Raw genomic sequence first — 27,307 nt, 5'->3', positions numbered from 1 at the left:
TTTCTTTCTTTCAATATATTTTATTCTGATGAAGTTACAAAAGTAGATACAAAACACTTTTTTTAAAAAGTACAGTTAACCGACTTAGAAAAATAGATAAAAGCCCCTAAAGGTTTAAAAATACAAAATAAATTTTCATGTAAAGAACATTTAAAAATATTTTAGATAATCAAGACTAACTTAAGCAAGTTATTTTCAATGTAGACCAAACATAGAATGTTGTCCTATAATAAATCTATAGCACACTGGTAATCCATTCGGATTTACAGAATACTTGTTTGAAACAGAATCTGATGAGAGAAAACCCAAGTGAATTTCAATGCAGTTGCTTCAGTAAAATTACTGCTACCACAGATAATATCATCCCCCAAAGCCCATTACAGTCTGAAATATCAAAATCTAATGCAAAAGCACAGGAAGACTGAAGAGCTACTATTTTCCCTCTTTGCCAGAATTGTACAATAGTTTAAAACCAAGTCCTGAACCAGTTACTGAAGTGGTATTAGGAGGAAATAATGTCCCTGTTGAAGCTGCTTAGTTTGGTGTCCCAGCTAGTATTTTCAGGCTAGAATTCTACAGAAAGCAGAGACAGACTCCTACAGTCAGGCAAAGGCGACACCAGCAGCATGACTAAAGCTGCTTAGAAACAAATGTCTAGGACTTACACTCTTTGGGAGTGGTTTGTTTATGCATATGAGGTAATGATGTAATGTTCAGAAGCTTCTCCACTTCTAATGTGACCTCACTGCTCAGAGAGAGGGCCAAACAGCATTATCATGAAATCTCAAAAATATTTGAAAAATTAATGTCACCATGAGGACTGCTCCTCTTGCCTCTGCTCTACTAGAAAAACTTTCCTTTTGCTGTTATCAATGTCATGATGAATACAGATGTGCATTTCTCAAGTAGGCAGCTACATGAGCTAAGGATCTACAGGTCTTAAGATGAAAGGAAATACTTTGTTAACTGGCAGCCTACTGAAAACCACTTTTTTCACAGTTTGGCAAAGAATAAAGGAGCCATTTGATTGTCAATACAAAAACTGTAGTACAAGGAAGTTTCACTATTTAAACAAAAATCTGCACATCATTGTCCAAAAGTTTTTTTTTAAAGGCCTGGAAATTAAAGCACCATAGGATTAACTGCATAATTCAGCAAGTACTAGCCAACCATGATTTTAGTCGGGTGTGAAGAGCAGTGATGAGACACTGAGAGAGGACTTCTGATTAGGAGGAGCCAGGGGAGTGAGTGTTACTCAGGGAGATAAATCAAGATCGAGAGGAGTCAAAGAAAGACTGACTCCGTCCAACTTTAATCAAAGGCTGGCCTTCCAGCCAAGCCAAGAAGGTGCTCTCTTCTCCATGTTCTCTGCCCTTTGCTCCATCTCTCCTGTTCACTCCCTGGCCTTGGATGTAAATAATGTTAACACTAATGTTTGGTTGCACTGTTGGTTAAGCCAGATTAACTGGGAATGCTTTTTTTTGGTATTGCTTTTTTTTTTTTTTAAAAAGGGACATTTTGAATTACCTGAATTCTTAATTACCAACAAATTTTAAAATTTATGTCCCATTATTAAGCTGGCTCTACTATTGTTAATTTAGTTGCTTAGTTTTAGGGCTCTAAGTCATGAAGAGAGGGAGGATTTCTACCACTGAAAATAAATGAAAGAAAGTAAAAATACTTTTATTTGATGATACTTGAAATATTAGAAATGATAAAAATATAATCTTACTTGAGAAATATTTCATTCCTAGCAGACTTAATTAAAGCCAACACTGTTCAAAGTCAAGAGGCAGTAACATCCTAACATTCTAAAAACCTTCTTGTTTGGAAATGATCAACATAAACATACAGAATGCCTGATGGTTCTTTTGGATAATCTTAAAATGAAGATTATAGAATGTTCATAGAGGACTTTTTTAAATAAGGGATTTCCCCACTATTTCCCAAAACAACGATGTATGGTTTCAGCCTAAATCAGATAAAATGTTTTGTTTCCTTTAAAATTCTATATATATTTAAGAATTTACTGAAATTCAGTTATTACAAAAACGGAGTTTCTAAGTCATTTTTTCTTTACAATCTGTAGAATAATAAAAATAAATAACAAAAAAACTTTCAAATTTAACCTTAACCAAAGGTATCAAGGAACATGGTGAGTACTTTGCAAAAAATCATAGCTCTGAAACAAATGTTGATGAATTTCAAGTGTTGCCAGTCTGGCAAGTCTTTAGTAATATGTGTGCCTCAATACACTTCAAACAGTCTAAATCTGAAAAATCTAATGAAAATTAGATCTTTTCTTCACTAAAGGAGATTCTTTTTACCCCAACAGAATAATTTCAAGTTTTGATACAAAAACAATTAAAACAGAATAAAATGCCAATCCATCCTTTGACTATTAACAGAATGAAGTTTTTTTTTACTTATCCCATTTTTGTCTCCTTTAAACATATACCCCCCTACCCCCAACACACACACACACACACACACACAGATTAAAGAACATGTAGCACACCAAACTTTTAGCTGGGTTATAAAATGTGCATACCTTTAAGGTTTTTTATTATGGTTTTCCTTATGTTTTAACCTTACTGGGATAAAGTTCATGCATTTCTATACTACTCTTAACTAAGTCTCAAGACACAATAAAAATACATAGAAGTAGTTTCTATTTTAAGGAAAACTCAAAACAAAATAATCAAATACTCTTGAGTACTTTCTTCTATTCTATCCAAATTTCAAGGCCTCTGAAACCAAAAACATGAATGAAAATAATGGTTTTTGAGACCCCAAATTTGTTATAATTTTTTTGGAAGTCTTCCTTTTCTCAGCCAAAACCTACATATTAAAATTAATCTGAATGAAGCTTTTCAAAATAAAAATCTGCAAGACAATTAATTCTTAGATGCCTTAAAAAAATTCTTTGATACACACTAAAAATCCAGACAGGCTGTGAATAAAATCCCAAATGAAGATTAAAAAATAAAGTCATTTTAGAAATAACTCTGGTTGCTCCCATACCATGTCTTATGATGATTTAAACTGCAATTATGGATTTTGAAAAAAAAAATACACGTATATAACCTATAAAAACATGAGCATACAAACTTCAAACTAAAAGGTTATCCAAAGTGACACAAACGTTTTTAATCTAATTTCAAAACGCCTCTTCTATTTGTAAAATAAAGGCAGAATAAAACCGACCTGACTGCATTATTAGGAAATTTGTTCTGGAAGCTTGTTAACAAATTATTGGTAGAAATTTTTTATATCCATCATGCTGTTACCTGAATCAGACTTCAGTCATCTTCTTCAGTAAATGAATACGTAAACTAATAAACTACAAGTTGGTCCTCATATACTACAACCAGAAATGACTCTGTGGTAGTAACAGCAGTGATCATACAGTGCCTCAAATTCAGCATGTCCTGAACTTTTCTCTCTGAAGGTATTAGGCCAACCTACCTTTGGGACAATTTTATCAGTAGACACAGACAATTGGTGTCTTTTTATCCTGTCTTAAAGTCTGTATCACTAGTCTATAACACAAAGCAATGAGATAGCTCTAGCAGTAGATGAAGCAAGAAGGTAACTGTTCCCGAGAAAAATTTATCTGTCTTTTGATCCAAGCTTCTCAATTAATTCCTGAAGAGGTGCCAACTCACGCCTATCAATCAGATTAAACTCCTAAAAAAAGAAGAAAAACAAAATTTAAAAAAAGATCTAAAATTAAAACTCTATGTCATTCAGAGAAAGGATTCCCAACTCCAGCTTTCTGAAATCCAAAAGAATGATGAAATAATCTATGAATATTTTAAAATAGGATCATTTTTACTCCCTATTTTAAAATACAAGGGACTTAATAGATAGTGGCCTCCATACCTACATCTACATACTATGACAGGCAACAATCTCTAAGAAAGACAAAAAAGAAAGCACAGTACATTCTCCTCTGTGTGGTACAGAGAATTGGATAGATTATATCTACTGTAAAAGCTACTGGTTTTCCCATCAAAATATCTATAGAGAGATATATTTATATTTGCATAAAGAATTATATATTTCTAAAGTTAGGCTAAGGAGTCCCTATTCTTTGATCATTTTTTTCAAACAATGTGAATTATTTTGACTTTAAAAAGTTCTAATTCCAACTAAGGGCCCATAAGGAAATAGGCCACACCTCTGAAGGGGTGGTTCTTTGTGACATTTCTAGCTGCTAACTTCGTAAGATTCAGCCTGAAGTAGACTTTTGGAAACTTAAGATAGTAGCTAACAAGTTCTTCCAAAAGTTTCTCCTCCAGGCATAGACATCTCATGAAACGACACAACCCCAGATGTTTTTCCCATGGCATCCCTTTATTCAGCAGTGGCAATGGGACGTGAGGGTGCTGACAAGCTTCCCTGGGTGCTTGGTGCTTCATGTCATATTCCAATCAGAGACTGGGGCAGGTCTCTCCAGAGGCAAAAGGCCCCAAATGGGGGTGATGCCTTCTATTCTGTTATGTACATCAAAGAAATAAACAAGAAAAAGGGAATAAAACAGGAGAGCTGCATGCTTACCTCTATATCTATAAATAAGATACTATAAATACTTTATTAATTACCAATTCAAATACGTCCATGTCAAAGGACACACCAAATTCAATGCAATTCAACTTACCTGAACGAAGAAAATAAAGTGCTTAAAGGAGGTGTTGAGGTGGGCTTCCTCCTGAAGCTGCATTACAGAATCAAAGTGCTGGTGATAAATATGGGCATAAACCCTGAACAAACGCTTTAGGATGGTCTTTGCCACAGACATAAAGTTTTTAGGAAACGGGACACCTGTAATATATATATGTCTCAATCAGTCTTTTATCAGTAAGAGGAAAATAAATGGCAGAAAAATTTAGACAATGCCATGAACATCTCCAATACACAAATTCACAAATACAAGCTTCTATTCATATATATATTTTTCAAAAAGGCAAGGGAAAAAACCACCCAAACCTAAGTATGTGAGGTATCCTCATACCACACTTTTGCTGACTGCCTTAGAATAGCAGGCACAAGTGACAGGTTATGGAAGATGACGCTGAATCAAAGTTGAATTTTACTTGTTTAATACTGGAGAATTTCTCCCTAAAATTAATGGCAACAAGTTTGTTTGTTTCTTGTTTTTTTGGCCCTGTCATGCAGCCTGTTGGGAATCTTAGCTCCCCAGTCAGGGATCGAACTCGAATCCCCTGCATTGGAAGCGTGTTTTAACCACTGGACTGCCAGGGAACTCCCAGGAAGTTCTATTTACAGTTTAGACTATAAATAGAAAATTTTTACTTTTGGCAATTTATAACTCTAAAAAGATTTTTACACACACACACACACTCCACCAGGACTGGAAACTTTCCCAAGCAAAAGAAAAAGGCACACCTTGAGTCATTGTTATCTACTGTCTACAAATAAATATTTTATCTTCTGAGGTACTCTGAAAATCTAGTCTTCCTTCTTAGACTAGGAGTCCCCAACTTTATATTTAATTTTTTTAAGTGCTATTTCCATTTCCCTATAGTGTAAGAAGAGGAATAATACTTTCTATAAAGGGGAAGAATGGCACCTCCCTATTTTTCAGAGAAAATAAATATCTCCTCCTAAAAGAACTGGGAGAGATCATAGTCATCTCTCTCCAAGCAGTGCAGGTGGGGATCTGACTGGCTGCATTCCTGAGAATTTTGTTGACAAGATCAATGTTTCTCAGGAAACAGGCACAGAAGACAATACAATAGGCACTGAGTACAGTTAACAAACACACAAGAAGGCACCTGCTTCCCAATAACCTCCAGCAGTTGGCCTAATGACACTACGCTGCTCTTGAACATGGCCCTTTCTCTAATTTTTCAGAAAGCAAAAGTTAAACACTTTCTCCTTCCCTGCACTCTGTATTCTTGACTTCTCAACCAGTCCTTAATAGTTTGAAACCCAGTGTATTTTGCTCTTGTAAGCTGATGTATGTGTTCCTCCACCCCTCATCCCCAGTCTTTGTAACAGCGTGCCTTTTCACACGTTATTCTGAGGGCTATGGACATGTTTTTCTGGACTTGGTCTTATGTTCATGTATTGAAAAGATGGATTTTTAAGTCAAATCCTTTTTCTCTCAGAATTAGCAAATGGGCACCTTGCTATTAAAAAGAATATTAATAAGCTGGATATATTAGCTTAAAAATGAGTAACAATCAAGTTTTGTCTAAAACAATAAATAATGGCATAAGTTAAGATCTGGATAATAGCTAATGAAGGGGGAAATAATTCCAGAAAATTAGGATAAAATATTGAAGAACTGGGAAGCTGAAGAAAGGAGAATAATGACAAAAGTATTCTTTACCTCCATTAAGAGGGAGACTCTGATAAATATATACAAGTGATTTATTTTAATCTAAGCACTTTCCAAGCTGATTTTAACATTCAAGCACAGCCAATATACAATAAAGGATCTATGAGAAAGGAAACAAAAGGCTTTATAGAACAGAAAAATTGACCAACAGCAAACAGACCAAATACAACAACATGACATAAATTCTTCTCCTGAAAGCCTCTAATTAGATTTCAAAAAGGAATCTGCCATGTTCTGAATGTGTGTGTATGCACGCACGTGCACACACTTTGTTGCTCAGTCGTGTCCAACTCTTTGTGGCTCTGTGGATTGTAGCCCACCAGACTCCTCTGTCCATGACAGAGTTTCCAGACATGAATACTGGAGTGGACTGCCATGCCCTAATGCAGAGGATCTTCCCAACCCAGGGATCAAACCCAGGTCTCCCACACTGCAGGCTTTGTGCCTCCTTCAAAATCATATTGAAATTCTAACACCCTAGACAATGGTATTAAGAGGTGGGGCCTTCGGGGTGATAAGGCCATAAGGCCTCTGCCCCTTTGGCTAGAATTAGTGCCCTTATAGGAAGAAACAGAGATGATTTCCCTCTCTGCCATGTGAGGATACAAGAAAAAGACTGTTTTCTTACTATCTGTAAACCAGGAATAGGACCTATGACAGAAACTGACCATGCTGGCCTCTGATCTTGGACTTCTAGACTTCAGAAGTTAAGAAACACATCTTTATTGCTTATAAGACCTCCAGTCTCTGGTATTTTTGTTATAGCAACCCAAACAGACATGACAGAATCTAACAATATGTTGTTCATTAGATACCCTATACTGAAAATGACAAGGACCAATCACATCCATGAATATCAATGCCAAAATCTTAATCAAAATATCCAGAAACAAAAAAAAAACCTCTTGCAGCGGAACATTGTAAAAAATAGAGAAAACCTTACGATCAACAACAGAAAATAGAAGAGCATCTGATAAAACCCTACAATCAATTTGATTTTTAAAAATTCACAAACCTCTAACCAAAAGTAAGATTTCTGCTTAATGCTGAAAGACTAGAAGCACTCACATGAAATTAAAGGATGTTTGCCTTCATCCCCTTTACTCAGCACTGTTCTGAAAGTACTAGTTACTGCAATTAGTTAAGAGTACACAAGTAGTATATTTATCAGAAAAGAATAGATGAAATTACTATTACCTTAGTCTGATGTGACTATAAACTGTAAAAACCCAAGAAAACCAATCCAAAAGAAATAGTCAGAAACTGATGGTCAATTATAAAATTCATAGATACATCAACAGCTTTCCTATATACTAAACAATAACCAGTTAGAAACCAGATTATCAATAAAAACATTAAGTGCCTATGAATAAACTTAAGAAACTTGAAGGACTAAAGTAAAATACAGAATTTTTCCAAGAGGGAATAAGAAATAATTAAAAGACTGTTCTTGGATAGAAAGACTCAGTATTGTCAAGAGAACAAGAATCCCTACATTAATTTACAAACTGAATGAAATCTTAATAAAAATCTCACAGGTCTTCTTTTTACCTTGACAAAATGTTTATAAATTCTTTGGAAGAACACTTTCCAGAATAGCTGTGAGTATTCTGAAAAAGAAGAGCAAGGAAGAAAGACTAGCCCTACAAGATGTTCAAAGATGCATGGCTATGCTAACTAAAACAGTGTGGAATTTCTATAAGAATAAAGACATTAAAAGACTCCAAAACATACGTCAATTTGCTGTACACACACGAAAATTAGGGGATAAAAGACACATGTATTTGATAAATGGTACCGGACAAACTGACTAGCATTTATAATTGGGAAAAAATTCCTGACAGAACAAAGATTTAAAAACAAAACCACAAAAGAACTAAATAAAAGCATCAACAAATATTTTTATTATCTTTAAGTAGGAAAGTCCCTTCTGATCATTGTATTAAAATCCAATCATCATAAAGGCAAAGATTAATAGGTCAAAATAACATACATAGCCAAAAACCCCTCATAAACAAAATAAGTCAATAAGGCAACCTAAAGAAAAATACAACATGCACGACAAAGATCTAATATAGCCTTAACATAAACAAACAGAAAAAGGGTATAAACAGAAAACACACAATGATCAATAAGCCAAAAAATGCTCGATCTTTTCAATATTTTGTAAAATGAACATTATACTAGAAATTCATTTACCCATTTTAGAAAAGAAACACTGAGAGGCAACTAGTACTGACGAAGAAACACAGGCAGACACGAGCATGGCTGGAAGGAGCACACGTCTATAACCTTTCTGTAGAGAAATCTGGCAGTCTTTATTGGATTTTGTTACACTAATAGAGCATTAAAAAGAACATAACACATTTATCATTTAAAAAGAATATTAGTTCTACAACATTAACTCACCAATTTTAGAAGGAAAAAGAGTTTCATCATCAAGTTGATCCTGAACCCAAGTCATCAAATAGTCAATGTATTTTGGTGCAGAACATTTGATTGGCTTTTTAATATTAGTACCATCTGCCCAATGATATTCGTATCTGGAGAGAAAAAAGTTTTAGTAATAAAGTTTTCAAATACATGTTGCAACTTATAATCATAGTAGGTTCACAGTATGTCTATGTTGTTAAGTGTGTTCATGCGCACACACACACACACACACACACACACACACACACACACAATTTTAGCAAATTAACCAAAGTTCTACTGAAGATTACTTGGGAGTTCCCTGCAGAAAGACAGCTGACCCTTAAACAACATGGGTTTGAACCACAGAGGTCCACTTATACACAGATATTTTTCAACAGTAAATGCTACGACCCACAGTTGGTTGCATCCATAGATGCAGAGGGACCATGCATATGGAGGGCCGACTCAACTTACACAATATTCTGAAATATAATGGAAAAGAAAAAGACAGTATGGCAGCTGGCTGTGCCAGAATTTGTTTTACAACACAGCCCTGAGAAAGGCCAAGGAACTGAGTTCCTGTCAGTTAGACAGAGGGTGCTGAGGAGTGGGGAAGGTGCTGGTGGATCCTCCATATTCTGAGCTTGTTGGCCATTATGTAATTATCAATAGAGCCAAGATTACAAAACCCTGTTTTTTTGAGAGGGTTCTAAAGAATAAATCTTAGGCATGCATTTTTTTCTACCTCACTTTTGCTAAGCTAGAATGATAAATAAAACTTCACTTTATGAATCATTTAAGCCAAAGATAGGAAATTTGAGGGCTAAAACAATACTTCACAAAACAAAAAACATCTCTCCTAAAATAATGTAATAATCACAGAACTCAAATTCACTGGGGACCTTTTTCACCTTTACATAAAAACGACAGCAAATTCAGAAAGGACTATTTTTTCCCAAGAGGTAAATCTCTTAATACCATCTGTCATCACATAAAAGCAATCAATTGCTATAGGAAAAAAGACTGGAAGGATACTAAAACATTAATTCTATAACATCTTAATCTTGTGGGTGATAAAGGGTTCTACCTCTTTGTCAATATTTCTAGAAATTTATTAGTCAGGAAATTTTAATCTAGCATCTTTAAGCCAGGTAACTAAAGCAGCACAACTTGGAAGTAATTAAATAAACACAAGGAAAAAAATCAAATATTAAAGGTCAACTAAAAATTCTAAGAAATTAATTTAAAAAACAAACAAAACCATAAATTTAACAAAATTGAAAAAATAACTTTTGCAAAAGCAAGATAAACCTAAATTTCTTTACTTCCGATCCTACTGAATATTCATACTTGCTGCTGCTGCTAAGTTACCTCAGTCGTGTCCGACTCTGTGCAACCCCATAGATGGCAGCCCACCAGGCTCCCCCGTCCCTGGGATTCTCCAGGCAAGAACACTGGAGTGGGTTGCCATTTCCTTCTCCAATGCGTGAAAGTGAAAAGTGAAAGTGAAGTCGCTCAGTTGTGTCCAACTCTTAGCGACCCGACCCCATGGACTGCAGCCCACCAGGCTCCTCCGTCCATGGGATTTTCCAGGCAAAAGTACTGGAGTGGGATGACATTGCCTTCTCCGGAACATTCATACTTACTACAATGCAATTATAAAAAATCAAAACACTGGGAAACACATATCCAAGTATTTAATAACTAAAAGGTTAAAGGTAAGCTTTTGTTTTCACAAGCAAACAGGCAAGAAAAACAACAAGTCTATACTATTTAATTTATATCAATTGGTGATTAGCTTTATTTAGTAATTCAAATACCTATATAATAGCCAGTATAAGTACCTTGGACCTGCAGACATGACTGGACAGCTTGCTTCAGTGCAGAATTCTGTGATAGTTCCATATAACATGTTGATCTGGTTGAAGAAATCCACAGCTGGAAATTTAATAGCAGAATTGTGTTAAAATGTCCATGTAAATACAATAAAACATCAGATCTTTCAACTGCAGGATTCAGTCAAGAATCCTCAGGAGATTCAACAATCCAGGGGCACTATAAATTCTCTTTTTTTAATTGTCACACCTAAAGTAAACAAAAAAAAATGTTTATTTATGTGGCTGTGCCAGGTCTTAGTTGTAGCATGTGGAATCTTCAGTTGCAGCATGTGGGATCTCCCCAGCACTGGGAGCTCAGAGTCTTAGCCACTGAAATCACCAGGGAACTCCCTTAAGTAAACTTTTAATATACACTTATTTTTAATATACTAAGCTTTTAAACAGCCTGTAAGCAGGAAAATACTAGAGATATTAATAACTTAATGGCAACTGAGCTTCCAGTTCAAGATGGCGGAGTAGAAGAACGTGCACTTAGATGTCCTCCTGCAAGAGCACCAAAACTGCAACTAGTTACGGAACCACCATAGACAGGAGGATGCTGGAACCTACCAAAAGATAGCCCATGTCCACAGACAAAGAAGAAGCTGCAGCAAGATGGTAGGAGAGGCACAATCATGATAAAATCAAATGCCACAGCCACTGGGTGGGTGACCTACAAAAGTTCTCCCACTGTTGTGAAGATTCTGAACCCCACATCAGGCTTCCCAACCTGGGGATCCGACAAAGGGACTGGGAATCCCCAGGGAATCTGACCTTTGAGGCCAGCAGGATTTGATTACAAGACTTCCACAGGACTGGGAGAAACAGAGACTCCAGTCTTGGAGGGCACAAACAAAACCTTGTGTGCACCAGACTCAGAGGAAAGGAGCAGTGACCCCACAGGAGACTGAACCAAAACTAACTGCTGGTGTTGGAGGGTCTCTTGAGGAGGCATAGGTCAACAGGGGCTCACTACAGCGTCCGTGGCACTGGAAGGTCCCCTTGGCGTAAACCCTCTAGGAAATCACCACTAAACCCTACCATAAAGCCTATAAAACCCAGGGCTGGGTCGCCTCAAGCCAAAAAGCTTCCAAGGAGGGAGGACAACCCTTCCGATCAGCAGATAATTGAACTAAAGCTTTACTGAGCAAGGCCCTGCCCACCAGAGCAAGACCCACTTTTTCCCACCACCAGTCCCTTCCATCAGGAAGCTTACACAAGCCTCTTAGCCTCTTCCATCAGAGGGCAGAGAGAAGACGCAAGAAGAATCACAGTCCCCCAGCAACTAAAACAAAAACCGTATTACAGGAAGTTAATTAGCATGAAAAAGCAGAAATTTCTGTCCTAGATGAAGGGACAAGATAAAACCCCAGAAAAACAACTAAATGAAGACAGGATACCTTCCAGAAAAAGAATTCATAGTGATAGTGAAGATGATTCAGGATCTCAGAAAAAGAATGGAGACAAAGATTGAGAAGATGCAAGAAATGTTTATCAAAGACCTAGAAGAACTAAAGAACAAACAGAGATGAATAATACATCAGAAGGAATCAATAGCAGAATAACTGAGGCAGAAGAATGGACAAATGATCTGGAGGACAGAATGCTGGAAATTACTGCTGCAGAACAGAATATAGAAAAAAGAATGAACAGAAATTAAGATAGCCTAAGAGACCTCTGGGACATCATTAAATGCACCAATAATCAGATTATAGGGGTCCCAGAAGAAGAGAGAGAAAGAAACTGAGAAAATATTTGAAGAGACAATAGCTGAAAACTTCCCTAATGTGGGAAAGGAAGTAGTCAACCAAGTCCAGGAAAACAGAGAGTCTTGGGCAGGATAAACCGAAAGAGGAACACACCAAGACACACAGTAATCAAACCGACAAAAACTAAAGACAGAGATAAGACATTAAAAGCAAGAAGGGAAAAACGACAAATAACATACAAAGGAACTACCATCAGACTATCAAGTTGATTTCTCAACAGACACTCTATGTGCAAGAGGGGAATAGCAAGATATATTTAAAGTGATGAAAAACCTACAACCAAGAAGAACCTACAACCAAGAATACTCTACCCAGCAAGACTCTCCTTCAGATTTCATGGAGAAATCAAAAGCTTTCCAGATGAGCAAAAGTTAAGAGAATTCAGCACCACTAAACCAGCTTTACAACAAATGCTAAAGGAACATTTCTAGGCAGGAAACAAGAGAAGGAAAAGACGAACCTACAGAAAATAAACCCAAAACAATTAAGAAAATGGTAACAGGATACACAATCAATAATTATCTTAAATGTAAATGGATTAAATGCACCAACAAAAAGACAGACTGACTGGGTGGATGAAAACATGTGCAGGTATGCACTTCCATTTACCACATCACTCTGCTTGACCCCTCAAATTGTATGTAATTATGTTCTTAGGTTAATCATGTCCCCATTATGGCTTACAATTGTAATTATCTTTTTTGTCTGGCTGTGAAAATTGATAAATATCTCCCACTACTATGATTATGTAACTATCTCTCATTTAATACCACTGTATCATGATTGGTCAAAAGAAAAATAACAGAATTCTGTATTACCAAAATTACCATTTAATAGGAAAACCTGTAATCACTTCTTAAAATCTGGACACATTATCAGAATTAATTTGGAATTTTTTGAAAAATACAAATACATAGGAATAGATTTTTTTTGTGCCCGAGTTCCAGATATGTTTCTAACGAGCAACCATGTTTAAAAACAACTGGACCATATGAGGAAATTTTACTTTTATCGCGTTTGTTTCACTTTTTCTATTTCTTATTCAGTGCTCCCGTTTCTTTTTTTTTTTAATTTTTCTTTCTCAAGCCTTTATCAAACCTAGTAGAAAACTCTGTATTCATATATATAATGTGCATAACATATAAATTTTAGAAAACTTCTGAATTTTTGCCTAACTAAAAAATTTAGTCTGTTTGCCTTGGTTTAGTTTGATTCTACTTGTTTGACTCAGCATGAATAGAATGCTAGATTTCTAATTTAAAAAAAAAAAAGATATGCAACAAGCAACAAAGGTTTACTGTATATATAGCACAGGGATTATTGACTGTTACAAGATACAGTCAATATCTTGTTATAATCTATAATGGAAAACAATTTCAAAATTAATATGTGTATATATATAACTGAATCACAAAACAAATTCTACTCTTTGAAATTTAGTAACGTTTATCTTTTTGCCAGTTTTTCTAAACGCCCTATGAACATCAAGTAACAATGTATGAGATACAAAATTTTAAATACATTTGTTTAGAATATAAGATTGTTATTGTTCAGTGGCTAAGTCATGTCCAACTCTGTGACTCCATGAACTACAGCACACCAGGGTTCTCTGTCCATCACTAACTCCCTGAGTTTGCTCAAACTCATGTCCATTGAGTCAATGATACCATCCAACCATTTCACCCTCTGCTGCCCCCTTCTCCTCCTGCTCTCCATTTTTCCCAGCATCAGGGTCTTTTCCAATGAGTCAGCTCTTTGCATCAGGTGGCCCAAGTATTGGACCTTCAGCTTCAGCATTCATCCTTGCAACAAATATTCAGGGTAGACTTCTTTTAGGATTCACTGACTTGATCTCCTTGACGTAAGGGACTCAAGAGTCTTCTCAAGCATCACAGTTCAAAAGCATCAATTCTTTGGCGATCAGTCTTCTTTATGGTCCAACTCTCACATCCATACATGACTACTGGAAAAACCATAGCTTTGACTGTATGGACCTTTGTCAGCAAAGTGTTGTCTCTGCTTTTTAAAACACTGTCTAGTACTGACATAGCTATTCTTCCAAGGAGCAAACATCTTTTAATTTCATGGCTGCAGTCACTATCTGCAGTAATTTTGGAGTCGAAGAAAATGAAATCTGACACTGTTCCCACATTTTCCCCATCTATTTGCCATGAAGTGATAGGATCGGATGCCATGATCTTAAAGTTTTTTGAATGTTAAGTTAAAAGCCAGCTTTTTCACTCTCCTCTTTCACCTTCATCAAGAGTCTCTTCAGTTCCTCTTCACTTTCTAACATTAATGTGGTTATCATCTGCATATCTGAGGTCGTTTCTCCCAGCTATTGCTGCTATTTCTCCCAGCAATCCTGATTCCAGTCCAATGTTCCATGTCTAACTCTTACCGTTGCTTCTTCTTTTTTAAAAAAATAATTTTATTTAATTATTATTTTTGGCTGTTCTGAGTTTTTGTTGTTGTGTGAGGGCTTTCTCTAGTTGCAGAGAGTGGGGGCTACCCTGTTGTGGCGCCCAGGCTTCTCACTACAGTGACTTCTCTTGCTGCTGAGCACAAGCTCTAGGGTGGGTGGGCTTCAGCAGCTGTGGCACATGGACTCAGCAGTTGCCGCTCACAGACTCTAGAGCACAGGCTCAGTAGTTGTAGTGCACGGGTCCATGGCATGTGGGATCTTCCCAAACCGGGGATCAAAACAGTGTCCGCTGAATTGCAGGCAGATTCTTAACCACTGGACCACCAAGGAAGTCCTTTACTGTTGCTTCTTGTTCTGCATACACGTTTTGCAGGAGGCAAGTAAGGTAGTCTGGTATTCCCATCTCTTTAAAAATATTCCAGTTTGTTGTCGTCGACCCATATAGTCAAAGGCTTTAGCGTAGTCAATGAAGCAGAAGTAGACGTTTGTTTGGAATTCCCTTGCTTTTTCTATGATCCAGGGTATGTTGACAATTTATCTCTCGTTCCTCTGCCTTTTCTAAACCCAGCTTGTACCTCTGGAAGTTCTCAGTTCATGTACTGCTGAAGCCTAGCTTGAAGGATTTTGCTGGCATGTGAAATGCATGCAATTGTACAGTAATCTGAACATGCTTTGGCACTGCTTTTCTTTGGGATTGGAATGAAAACTGACTTTTTCCAGTCCTGTGGCCACGGCTGAGTTTTCCAAATTTGCTGGCATATTGAGCGTAGCACTTTAACAGCATCATCTTCTAGGATTTGAAATAGCTCAGCTGAAATTCCAACACCTCTACTAGCTTTGTTCATAATAATGCTTCCTAAGACCCACTTGACTTCACACTCCAGGATGAACGGGTCTAGTGAGTGACCATATCATCATGGTTAACTGGGTTATTAAGAGCTTTTTTATACAGTTCTTTTGTGTATTCTTGCCACCTTTTCTGCTTCTGTTAGGTCCTTGAAATTTTTGTCCTTTATTGTGCCTATCTTTGTATGAAATGTTCAAATTAATATAAATAAAATCTACTATATTTAAATTATTAATGACATTATTCAAGATGCTCCTATTCTTAATTTTTTCTGGACTTGATAAAATATTCTCAGAGAAATGTTAATATGTCTCAATGGCACCCCACTCCAGTACTCTTGCCTGGAAAATCCCATGGACGTAGGAGCCTGGAAGGCTGCAGTCCATGGGGTCGCTGAGGGTTGGACACAACTGAGTGACTTCCCTTTCACTTTTCACCTTCATGCATTGGAGAAGGAAATGGCAACCCATTCCAGTGTTCTTGCCTGGAGAATCCCAGGGACGGGGGAGCCTGGTGGGCTGCCGTCTATGGGGTCGCACAGAGTTGGACACGACTGAAATGACTTAGTAGTAGTAGTATGATTATATATTTTTTTATTTTCCCTTATATATCTTCTGATTTTTGTTTTATGTATCTTTGTTGTTTGGTGTCTAATGGTTAATGATGTGTATCTTCTTTGTGAATTGTACCTTTTATCATTAAAAATGCTCATCTTTGTTTCATTTAAAAATAAATGGAAAAAAAAAAAAAACCCAAAAATTCTAACTTAAAGGTAATTATTGTATTAGAATATACAATTTGATGATATCCAAGCAAATGAAAATCCATACCTTATTAGTCTCGACTAGACCATTTGTGTTAGGAAAGAGAAGAAAAGTATTGTGAATATACTGTGAGGGAGGTGTTTCAGCTATATCAGGCATTTAAAAAATCTAATTTATCATAAAAAATTGAGACCCAGTGCATATTGAGGACATAAAAAATACATGAGATAAAGTCCGTTGTCCTAGAGTCTCTAGCTAACAAAAAGGACAAAATCAAGAGTGGGATAATACAACATAAGGGAGCGTCCAAAGGCCAACAAAAAGTGCTAGAAGACTTCAGAGAAAAGGTAACATCTTGGGAAGCTGACAGTCAAGGATACCTCCTTAAAGAGCTTCAGCTAGAACCGGAAGAAAATAGAAGAGGAAGGGGGTAAGAAACTCAGGCGTAACTGACTGAAACATACTGCTTTGTGCAGAGAGAACCACAAAGCCTTGGAAAGATTTGTTAAAATGTCTCAGTTCCCTGTCTAAAAGACTACCTAAATGCAACTAGGGCTTTTCCAAGTTTCTTAAAAAACAAATGAATAACAAAGCTCCACCGTGTTAAAAGGAATTTTATACAAAACCCCCTCACTTATAAATTTTCCTCTTAAATTAGTCATGTTTTCTAAGAAAGTAATACACTGAATACTCTTTCAAAACAAAGAATGCGCCTAGATGGTGTGCTGGTTCTATTGGCCTGCTCAAAATATGGTCCAGAGATTCCCTGTTTCATAGGGGAAACTGTGAGGTCAGAAACATCTTAATTGCTCTGAATTCTCACTCTCTTAGGAGGCATGGTGGAGCTGTCCAGAGGCTCCACGGTGTGACACCACACAGACTGAATGCAGAAGCAAGTACGAGAATCCAGCCATCAGACATTAAATAAGATTTGCAACCAATGCCATACTTCTCACCAACATTATTCTGGAAAATAGCTATTTTTATAAAAATACGTTTATGTTAACATGTAATGGGTTTATTATTGCTATTTTCAGATGAATTAAAAAAATATTTTTAATTGCTCAGTTTTAATTTCTAACACAGGATCATTAAACACAACTCACATAATTAAAAACTCTTTGGGTTCTCAATAATTTTTAAGAGAATAAAAGGACCCTGGAACCAAAAGGTTGAGACTAGCTGATTAGAGCAGTTAAGTCTCAAAGAAAAATCTAAGGCTGAAGAAGGCCAACTGATTCCTTCAGAATGAAAGATGATACACAAATAGCCAACAGACACATGAAAAGATGTTCACCACTGGGGCTTCCCTGCTGGTACAGTGGTTATGAATCTGCCTTGCAATGCAGGGGACACTGGTTCTATCCCTGATCTGGGAAGACCCCACATGCCTTAACCATAAGCCTATGTGCCACAACTACTGAAGCTTGTGTGCCACAGAGCCAGTGCTGGGCAATAAGAGAAGCCACTGCAGTAAGCAGCCAGTGCAACTACAAAGCAGCCCCCATGCTCCACACACAGTGCAGAAAGCCCACACACAGTAATACAGACCCAGCACAGCCAAAAACAAAGAAATAAAGATGAGAAACAACAACAAACAAGATGTTCAACATCACTGATTATTAAAGAAACACAAATCAAAACTACAATGAGGTACCACCTCACACCAGTCAGAATGGCCATCATTAAAAAGTGGACAAATAACAAATGCTGGAAAGGATGTGGAGAAAAGAGAACACTCCTACAATGTTGGTGGGGATATAAGTTGGTACAGCCACTGTGAAAAACATTATGGATGTTCCTCAGAAAACTAAAAATAGAATTACCATATTATCTAGCAATTCCACTCCTAGGCATATATCCAGACAAAGCTATAGCTCAAAAAGATACATGCATTCCTATGTTCATAGTACGCTTCACAATAGCCAAGACGTGGAAACAACCTAAAAGTCCAAAGACAGATGAATGCATAAAGAAGATGTGGCACATATACACAATGGGATATTACTCAGCCATAAAAAAGAACAGAATATGGCACTTCCCTGCTGGTCCAGTGGTTAAGACTAGGTGCTCCCAATGCAGGGGGCATGGGTTCAATCCCTGGTTGGGGAACGAAAATGCTGCATGCTGGCTCCCCCCCGGCAAAAAAAAAGAACGAAATAATCCCATTTGCTGCAAAATGGATGGACCTAGAGATTATCATACTAAGTGAAGTAACTAAGCTTCTTATATACAGAACAGATAAACAACAGGTCCTACTAACAGTAGGGAGAATTAATATCCTATGATAAACAATACTGAAAAATATAAAAAACACAGACATAACTGAATACATGTATATATAACAATCACTGTGCTGTACAGCAGTAATTAACACAACACTGTAAATCAACTATCCGTCAAGTACAAAATCTAAAAAAGAATAAGATAATTTGAATAAGATTACAAAAAAGGGGTCTTTTCTGAATAGATAATACTTAACGTGGTTCACATAACAAAAGAGAGATAAAAATATATAGAGAAAAAAGTCTAGGGACTTCCCTGGTGGTCCAGGGGTTAAGAATTCACCTTTCAATGCAGGGGATGCAGGTTCAATCCCTGGTCAGGGAAATAAGATCGCTCATGCCACTGGGCAACTCCTGAGCCCGTGAGTTCAGAGCCCATGCTCCAAAACTAGAGAGAAGCTCGCATGAGCGGCAAGGAGACATCCTGCACGCCACAACTAAGATCCAACGCACCCAAATGAATAAATACTTTTTTAAAAAGATCAAATGCCAACCATTCCAACGTCCACCTCCTAATTTTTTCTGTCTCTTGCCCCATAAGTTTCCTTATCCCATCTAACACAAAAGAAAACACATTATATACTTTTGCACCTTGTTTTTTTTCCCTTAGTAATATGAATAACATTTTTTAATGAGTTGAGGAAAATAAAATTTTTCTTAATGTGGCTACTGGAAATTTTTAAATTACATTTATAACTTACAATATATTCCTATTAGACCACACTACCAAGGCAATGATTATCAACGCAGATGCACCTACACTGTTGGAAGTATGTACCACCACCTGAGATGCAGTCTTAAACAAAATCAAACCTGAATTTGACCAAAGCTCCAAATCTGTACTAACATGGTAGCCACTAGACACACAGGACAATTTACATTAAAATGAAGTGCAATTTACATTAAAATGAAGTGCAATTTAAAATTCACTTTCAGTCCCAGTAGCCACATTTTAAGTGCTAAATGGCCATAGTGAAGATACATTTTCATTATCACAGAAATATGTCTGGGATTTCCTTCAAAATAATCAGGGTAGTATACAGAAACAGCACAACTGGCCATGAATTGATAATTGCTGAAGCTGGATAACAGATACCTGGGAATTCATTCTACTAGTTTCTCTATGTCTGTATGTCTGAAAATTTCCATTAAAAAGTTCTAAAGATTCCTGGAACAACAGAAATTCCTAATAGACTTAAACCCTATCATCCAGAACTGATCTCATCTCAAAAATGATGGGCTCCAAAATGATGCTCCAGTCTCAGCATACCCTCCCATGTCATGCCCTTAACTTTCCTGAAATCAGAGTGACTTTCAGCTCATGAATCACTCTGCTTTCTCCCAGGCTCTCAATTTCCTTCTGACTACTCTAAAGTCACAATAATGAAGTGACTGACCAAAGCAAGCATGCTTGACTTTTCTGTATACATAGGCAAATGAAAGGTGCTGGCAGTTGGCGCACAACTGTGAAGATGGATCCCTACAAAGTCATGTCCATCACAGGTATGATCTTTGTGTTTTATCAATTTCTCATTTGCCCTTACTCAGCAATTCAGACCATTCTCAGAGATTACCCCAAAGCACTCTTCGTTTCTCCCTCAGGTCTCTCTACTCAACCACACAACTACACCCTGAAGAGAAAACACTTTGGATGTATTTGCACTTACATGTTTCTTCACAGATAATGTTTTATTATGATACTTACACTCAAAAGGGCTTCCTTGGTGGCTCAGATGGTAAAGAATCTGCCTGCAATGCGGGAGACCTGGGTTCAAGCCCTGGGTTGGAAAGATCCCCTGGAGAAGGGAATGGTTACCCATGCCAGTATTCTGGCCTGGAGAATTCCATGGACTCTACAGTCCATGGAGTCGCAAAGAGTCGGACATGACTGAGTGACTTTCATTCACATGCATAAAAGAAAATTCATTAACACAAAGATTTTAGCAAAATCTTATCAACTAGTAATGTTGAAAGTTATTAAAAAACTTACTGTTAACAGCAATCCATTCATTGAGGTCCTCTCCCTCTGGCAACATAACAGCTTGTCTCAAATTCCCACTTCCTAGAGTTGCTTCTGCATGTTTTAAGAGTTCATACTGATGAGATCCTTCAGGGATATTCTTCTTTGGTTTGAATGTTTTAGAAGAGCGGCTACTACTGTTAGGTTAAAAGTAAGAGTATATAAATTTTTAGGACCGGACATAGAATGAAAATTTTAGGCATATAAATTGTTTTGAAATTAAAAAACATTTCCTGAAAAGTGTGACAATGTGGGGGTAGGGGACACACAATAAAGATTTAAAATTTTAAAAAAGTTTCCCCTACACAGAAACAGGAATAGCAGCACAATTTCACAAAGAGGGCAATTTTACTAAGCTGCACAAAGCAGTCTGGTATAATAGAAAGGGCAACCTAACCAAAAGAAGAAAAAACCTGGATTCTAGTTCTTGATCTGCCACTAACTCTGTGATGACTCGAGAAACCTAACCTCCTTTTGGCCTGTTTTCATCTACAGAAAGCAGTGCTGTGAGAGTGGTAGTTCTAAGGCTCTTAGAGCTTAAAAATCCAGTTTTCTGTATCAAAATATTTGTGGTGCCATCAAAGCAAACTACAGAAGAATCACTAACATTTGGAATTTATGGCAGGGAAAATAAACAACTGGTTTTGGAGAGGGAAAGTAAGCTTTTATTCCTATCTCACACCATTCATAAGGTCTTCCTAATATGACACAAAGCTTGTAAAAAAATGGACAGATTTCTAACTATAACAATTAAAACTTCCATAATTCAGAAAAAAAAAGTACTTGTAATACATATTACAAAGTGTGAACTACATAATAAAGGGCTTTTATAATTGGTTAAGAAAAAGGCTTTAGAAAAATGGGCTAAAGAGATGATTATATAATTCAGAAAGAAAAACAGTGACAAATGAACAGATGTGAAATGCTCCTCAATCTGTCCCTTCTGTTTCTAGATATCTGTCCTTGATATGAATAAGGACGTGTTTTCCAAGATTGTTTTTAATAGTGAAAAACCTGGAAACAATCCTAAAGCTTACTAGCAGTGAAATGAGTATGACACATCTATATCATGGAATACCATATGGCAATTAAGAAGAACAAGACAGAGCTACATGAATTCACATAGACAGATTTCAATACATGGCCACACATATTACAATATGAAATGTACGGCAGAAGTCTATTTTGTAAATGCACAGAAAATGTCACCCATCAAATTGATACTGGTGATTACTTCCAGGAAGGGAAGGAAATAAGACTGAGGACTTTCACTTTACCTGAGTAATCTGAATTTTAAATAAGACTGATTGTTAAGTAAAAAGGAGTTATGAAAACAATAAAAATCTAACATGGAAAGCTTGTGTTTAACATAATAAAGAGCCAAATTTAATAGGGAAGTATTACATTAGAGGGAATGGCCCTTTACAATAAAAACAAGCTGTGAATGACAGGAAGCTAAATACGGAAAACTAGCAAGAAAAGATGTCTCAAGGTTCTGTACGATCTTCATGTAAATGAAGACGTCTGTGCTTCAAATGGCACCATCAAGACAGTGAAAAGAATCTACAAAATAGGAGAAAATTTTGTAAAACGCAGATGTGATTAAGGGACTTATATCCAGGATAAATTTTACAACTTAAAATCAAAGACAAGCCAATTTAAAAAATGGTCAAAGTGTGTGAATAGATATTACTTCAAAGAATATACACAAATTGTCAATAAGCACACAAAAAGGTGCTCAACATCATTAATCATTAAGGAAAAACAAATTAAAATCACAATGAGATACCACTTCACATCCACTTAGGATGTGCTATAATCAAAAATTCAATTAACAAGCGCTAGAGAGGCTGTGGGGAAATTTCCAAGAGAATTAACACATACATCCAAAACAAAAATCTATACACAAGTTTATAGCATAATTATTCATAATAGCCAAAAAGCGTAAAGTCAATTGTCTATCAACAAAACAAAGTTTAAACGAAATAAACAGAGCCATATTTAGGTCCAAAAAACAAATAAGAACTGTGCATCCACAAACAAACCACTAACTAAACATCAACATAAGAAAAAGACTGGTTATGGGGGGGATTGTTCTGGTAATAAGGAAACTTTCAATTAAAATATAAATCAAATAGATTTTGATACAGTAATCTCACTTTGAAGGCTATTCGCTTAAAAAATCATCCAAAGGAGGGGAAAAGCGACTGTTAGTCAAAGCTTTGTAATCCTATTTTACAATAGCAAAATACTAGAAAATAATCCAAATTTCTCACAATAAGAAACGGAGTGAACTCTGGTTATGATACACTTAGATGTCAAGTATGTGGGTGATGCCCATAACTAAAAATGGATTCGCTCATACAATACATATTTAAGCAGTACACTAGGTAGAGAGGGCCACTCGAGGAAAAAAATGTGTTACAGCAATGCTTCCCAAACGTTAATGTGCTTAAGAATCATCAGAGAATTTACAAAGTTTTCCCACTTGAAGGCTCATTTGGGTCCAACAGCCATCTCTAAAACAGGATTCTACTGAGTTAAAAAGATGTTAGTTCATTACACAAATTCACAAAATGGGCTGAATCAGAACTGTTTGTAAAGGCCGCAGCTTAACTTTACAGACACTCCCACATTTTCCAGGGGCGGCATTTTTCCGCGGGGGTAATTTAATCCTGACGATAATAAAGCTGGCGTACGGTGGAATAAAAAGCTTAGTCAGCATGCATCGTTACTAAAAGACTGGGGACTTGAGAGAAATTGGGAGCCCCGGATCGTCTCTCTGCCCTCAGGCGCACTCGGGCGTAAAAGTTTCGAGGCGCTACCGGCCTCGGGGCCTTTCTATACCCCAACCTTCTCGCTCCGCTTCCTTTGCCTCGACCTTCATCTCCGTCGGCTTCTGCCCACATCCTAGACTCCCCCAAGACTCCGAGCTCTAGCAGAGCAAGCACCTGGCACCCGTACCCCGGCCCGGGGGACTGCCCTCGCCTCAGGCGCCCCATCGCCCCTTCTGGCCCTCACCCAGCCCCGGAGCCCCGGCCACACTCACAAGAGGAAGCTCATCTTCTGTCCTCGGAGGGGAGGGGCCGCTGGCCCCCGCCGCGGTCAGGACTCGGAGTCCGCGCGGAACCGGGAAGGAGCGGAAGGTCCGAAGCCGGCGGGCAGCCGAAGCCGGCGCCGCCACAGCTCCAAGCCCGGGTGGAACCGAAGCAGAGCCGGTGCAAGCGGGTGTGAGCAACTGAACCCGCCTAGTACTCCTCCCCCACCTTCCAGACCCAAAATGCGGAACCAGCAAAATCTCGCGATCTAAGGCTTCGTTCGGCACCGCCCCCCATCCCTAGAGCGTATCTACAAACCCCTTTTTGCACCGCCCGCTCCTTCACCTCAGCCAATCAGGGGCCTCTAAGGTCGGGTTTCCGCTCCGGAAGTCTTGGTGGGTTCACGGTCCTTGGCCTGGAAGAATGGCTGACCTTGCGCTTGGTTCTGATTGTCGCTGCTGTGTGCCTCCTGCCTCCCTAGGTGGCAAGGGTCCTTTGTGAGCGCAGAAACCTTAGTTTTTTGTTTTTTTTGTTTTTTTCCATTGTGGTGTGAAGTTTGTGGAATCTTAGTTCTTTGGGGATGGAACCTGGGCCCATGGCATAGAAAGCCTTGAGTCTTAATTTCCTAAAACAAATGTTTTAAATTTTAATTTGATTTTTAAGTTGAGATTTAAAATTTACTCTTTATTTATTTTTGAATAATTGAATTTATTTTATTATTTTTTGGCTGTGTTGCATCTTCGTTGCTGAGCACCAGTTTTCTCTCGTTGAGACAAGCGGGGCCTACTCTCTAGCTGTGGTTCACAGGCTTCTCACTGCGGTGGGTTTTCTTGTTGTGGAGGGAGCATAGTCTCTGGGGCATACCAGCTCCAGTAGTTGCAGCACCTGGGCTCAGTGGTTGTGGTTGATGGGCTCTAGAACACAGCGAAATAGTTGTGGCACACAGGCTTGGTTGCTTCTCAGCATATGGGAATCTTCCTGGGTCAGGGTCAGAGATGGAACCTGTGTCTCCTGCATTGGCAGGTGGAGTCTTTACCACTGAGCCACCAGGGAAGCCCCAAATTCACCCTTCCAAAAAGTACGCTTTTGTGTTTTTTATCACAGAGTATTCAGAGTCCTTCAACCCCTATCTGGTTCCAGGTTTTTTTTCCCCCAATACCTCCCCCACAAAACAGGTACCCATTAGCAGTTGCTCCCTGTGCCTCCTTCTTCCTAAGTCCTGGCACAACTGATCTACCTTCTTTTTATATGACTTTGCCTAATCTGAATATTTCATATAAGTGGTGTTTTGTGACTGCCTTCATTCAATTACCATAATGTTTTAAAGTTTCACCCACATTGTAGTATATGTCAATACTTTATTCTTTTTATATTCCATTGCATGAATATGCTATATATTTTTAATCCCTTCATCTATTGATGCACATTTGGGTTGTTTCCACTGTTTGGCTATAATGAATACTCTTGCTACAGTTTTTGTGTGGATGCATGTGTTCTTTTCTCTTGGGTATATGCCTAGGAGTGGCTGTGTCATACAGATACAGATAACTGTATGTTTAACCTTTGGGGTAACTGCCAGACTGTTTTCCACATTAGCTGCCCCGTTTTACATTCCCACTGGCAAATACCCAAAGATTCTGATATTTCCACATCACGTTGATAACATTTGCTATTATGTATCTTTTTGATTATTGCCAGCCTAGTGTGTTTGAAGTACTTTCTCTTGCTTTTGATTTGCATTTCCCTGTTGCCGGATGTTGAGAATCTTCATGTGTTTGTTGATCTTTGAAAAAAGTGTATTTTTATCTTCAGATTTGTTTTGTTCAGTTGCTATGTCCTGTCTAATTCTTGGAGACCCCCATAGACTGCAGCACACCATCCTCCCTGCCCTCTACTACCTCCAGGAGTTTGCTCAAATTCCTATCCATTGAGTCAGTGATGCTGTCTAACTATCTCATCCTTTGCCACCCTCATCTCCTTTTGCCTTCAATCTTTCCCAGCATCAGGGGCTTTACCAATGAGTCAGTTAAAGCTTAAGCTTCAACATCAGTCCTGCCAGTGAATAAGCAGGGTTGATTTCCTTTCAGATTGACTGGTTTGACCTCCTTGCAGTCCAAGAGACTCTTGAGACTTTTCTCCAGCACCACAGTTCCAACCCATCAATTCTTCAGCACTCAGCCTTCTTTATAGTCCAGCCCTCACCTCTGTACATGACTGCTGGAAAAACCATGCTTTGGCTATACTGATCTTTGTTGGCAAAATGATGTCTGTGCTTTTTAATATGGTGTCTAGGTTTGTCATAGCTTTCCTTCCAAAGAACAAGCATCTTTTAATTTCATGGCTGCAGTCACCATCTGCAGTGATTTTGAAGGCCAACAAAAGTAAAATAAAATCTATCACTGCTTCCACTTTTCCCCCTTCTATTTGCTGTGAAGTGATGGGACTGGATGCCATGATCTTGGTTTTTTTTTTAAATGTTTCCAGCCAGCTTTTTTCACTTTCCTCTTTCACCATCATCAAGACGCTCTTTAGTTCCTCTTTGCTTTCTGCCATTAGAGTGGTGTCCTCTGCATATCTGAGGTTGTTGATATTTCTGCTGGCAGTTTTGTGATTTATCTGATTTATCCAGCTTGTGATTTATCCAGCCCCGCATTTCACATGATGTACTCTGCATAGAAGTTAAATAAGCAGGGTGATAATATATAGCCTTGTCATATTCTTTTCCCAGTTTGGAAACAGTCACTTGTTCCACATCTGTTCCTAACTCTTGCTTCTTGACCCACATACAGGTTTCTCATGAGACAAGTAAGGTGATCTCTTACTCCCATCTCTTGAAGAATTTTCTACAATTTGTTGTGATCCACACAGTCAAAGGTTTTACAGATTCAATGAAGCAGAAGTAGATGTTTTTCTGGAATTCCCTTGCTTTCTCCGTGATACAACAAATATCGACAGTTTGATCTCTGATTCCTCTGCCTTTTCTAAACCCAGCTTGAACATCTGGACTGTCAGTTCAAATATTACTGAAGCCTGACTTGAGGGATTTGAGCTTAACCTTGCTCAGCATATAAAATGAGTGCAATTTTATGGTAGTTTGAACATTCTTTGGCATCTCTCTTCTTTGGGATTAGAATGAAAACTAACCTTTTCCTGTCCTGTGGCCACTGCTGAGTGTTCCAAATTTGCTGACATGTTGAGTGCAGCACTTTAACAGCATCATCTTTTAGGATTTGAAATAACTCAGCTGGAATTCCATCACCTCCATCAAAAATAGCTCAGCTGGAATTCTATCACTTCTACTAGCTTTGTTCGTAGTAATGCTTCCTAATTAGTAATGCATTAGTAATGCTCAAAGGAAGTAACTTTGTCCTTTGCACAAAGTAATGCTCAAGATTCTCCAAGCCAGGCTTCGACAATACGTGAACCATGAACTTCCAGATGTTCAATCTGGATTTAGAAAAGGCAGAGGAACCAGAGATCAAATTGCCAATATCCGT

The 27,307-nt window shown here is 37.8% G+C and overlaps 1 protein-coding gene across 1 annotated transcript; it reads right to left on the bottom strand.

The window, feature by feature from the left end:
* On the bottom strand, positions 1-24,057 carry MOB1A (MOB kinase activator 1A). Its single transcript, XM_019969905.2, has 6 exons — positions 23,822-24,057; positions 20,743-20,909; positions 10,630-10,723; positions 8,780-8,913; positions 4,664-4,827; positions 1-3,690 (listed from the first exon to the last, which is right to left on the bottom strand). Exons 1-6 carry the CDS (start codon positions 23,833-23,835, stop codon positions 3,613-3,615), a joined length of 651 nt encoding a protein of 216 aa, XP_019825464.1. The 5' UTR covers positions 23,836-24,057; the 3' UTR covers positions 1-3,612.
* Between the last annotated feature and the right edge of the window lie 3,250 nt (positions 24,058-27,307).

The sequence above is a fragment of the Bos indicus genome, chromosome 11 (genome assembly GCF_029378745.1).
Source record: "Bos indicus isolate NIAB-ARS_2022 breed Sahiwal x Tharparkar chromosome 11, NIAB-ARS_B.indTharparkar_mat_pri_1.0, whole genome shotgun sequence".
Lineage (NCBI taxonomy): Eukaryota > Metazoa > Chordata > Mammalia > Artiodactyla > Bovidae > Bos > Bos indicus.
The sequence above is the reverse complement of the archived record's forward strand: the minus strand, read 5'-3'. Positions and strand labels throughout refer to the sequence as shown.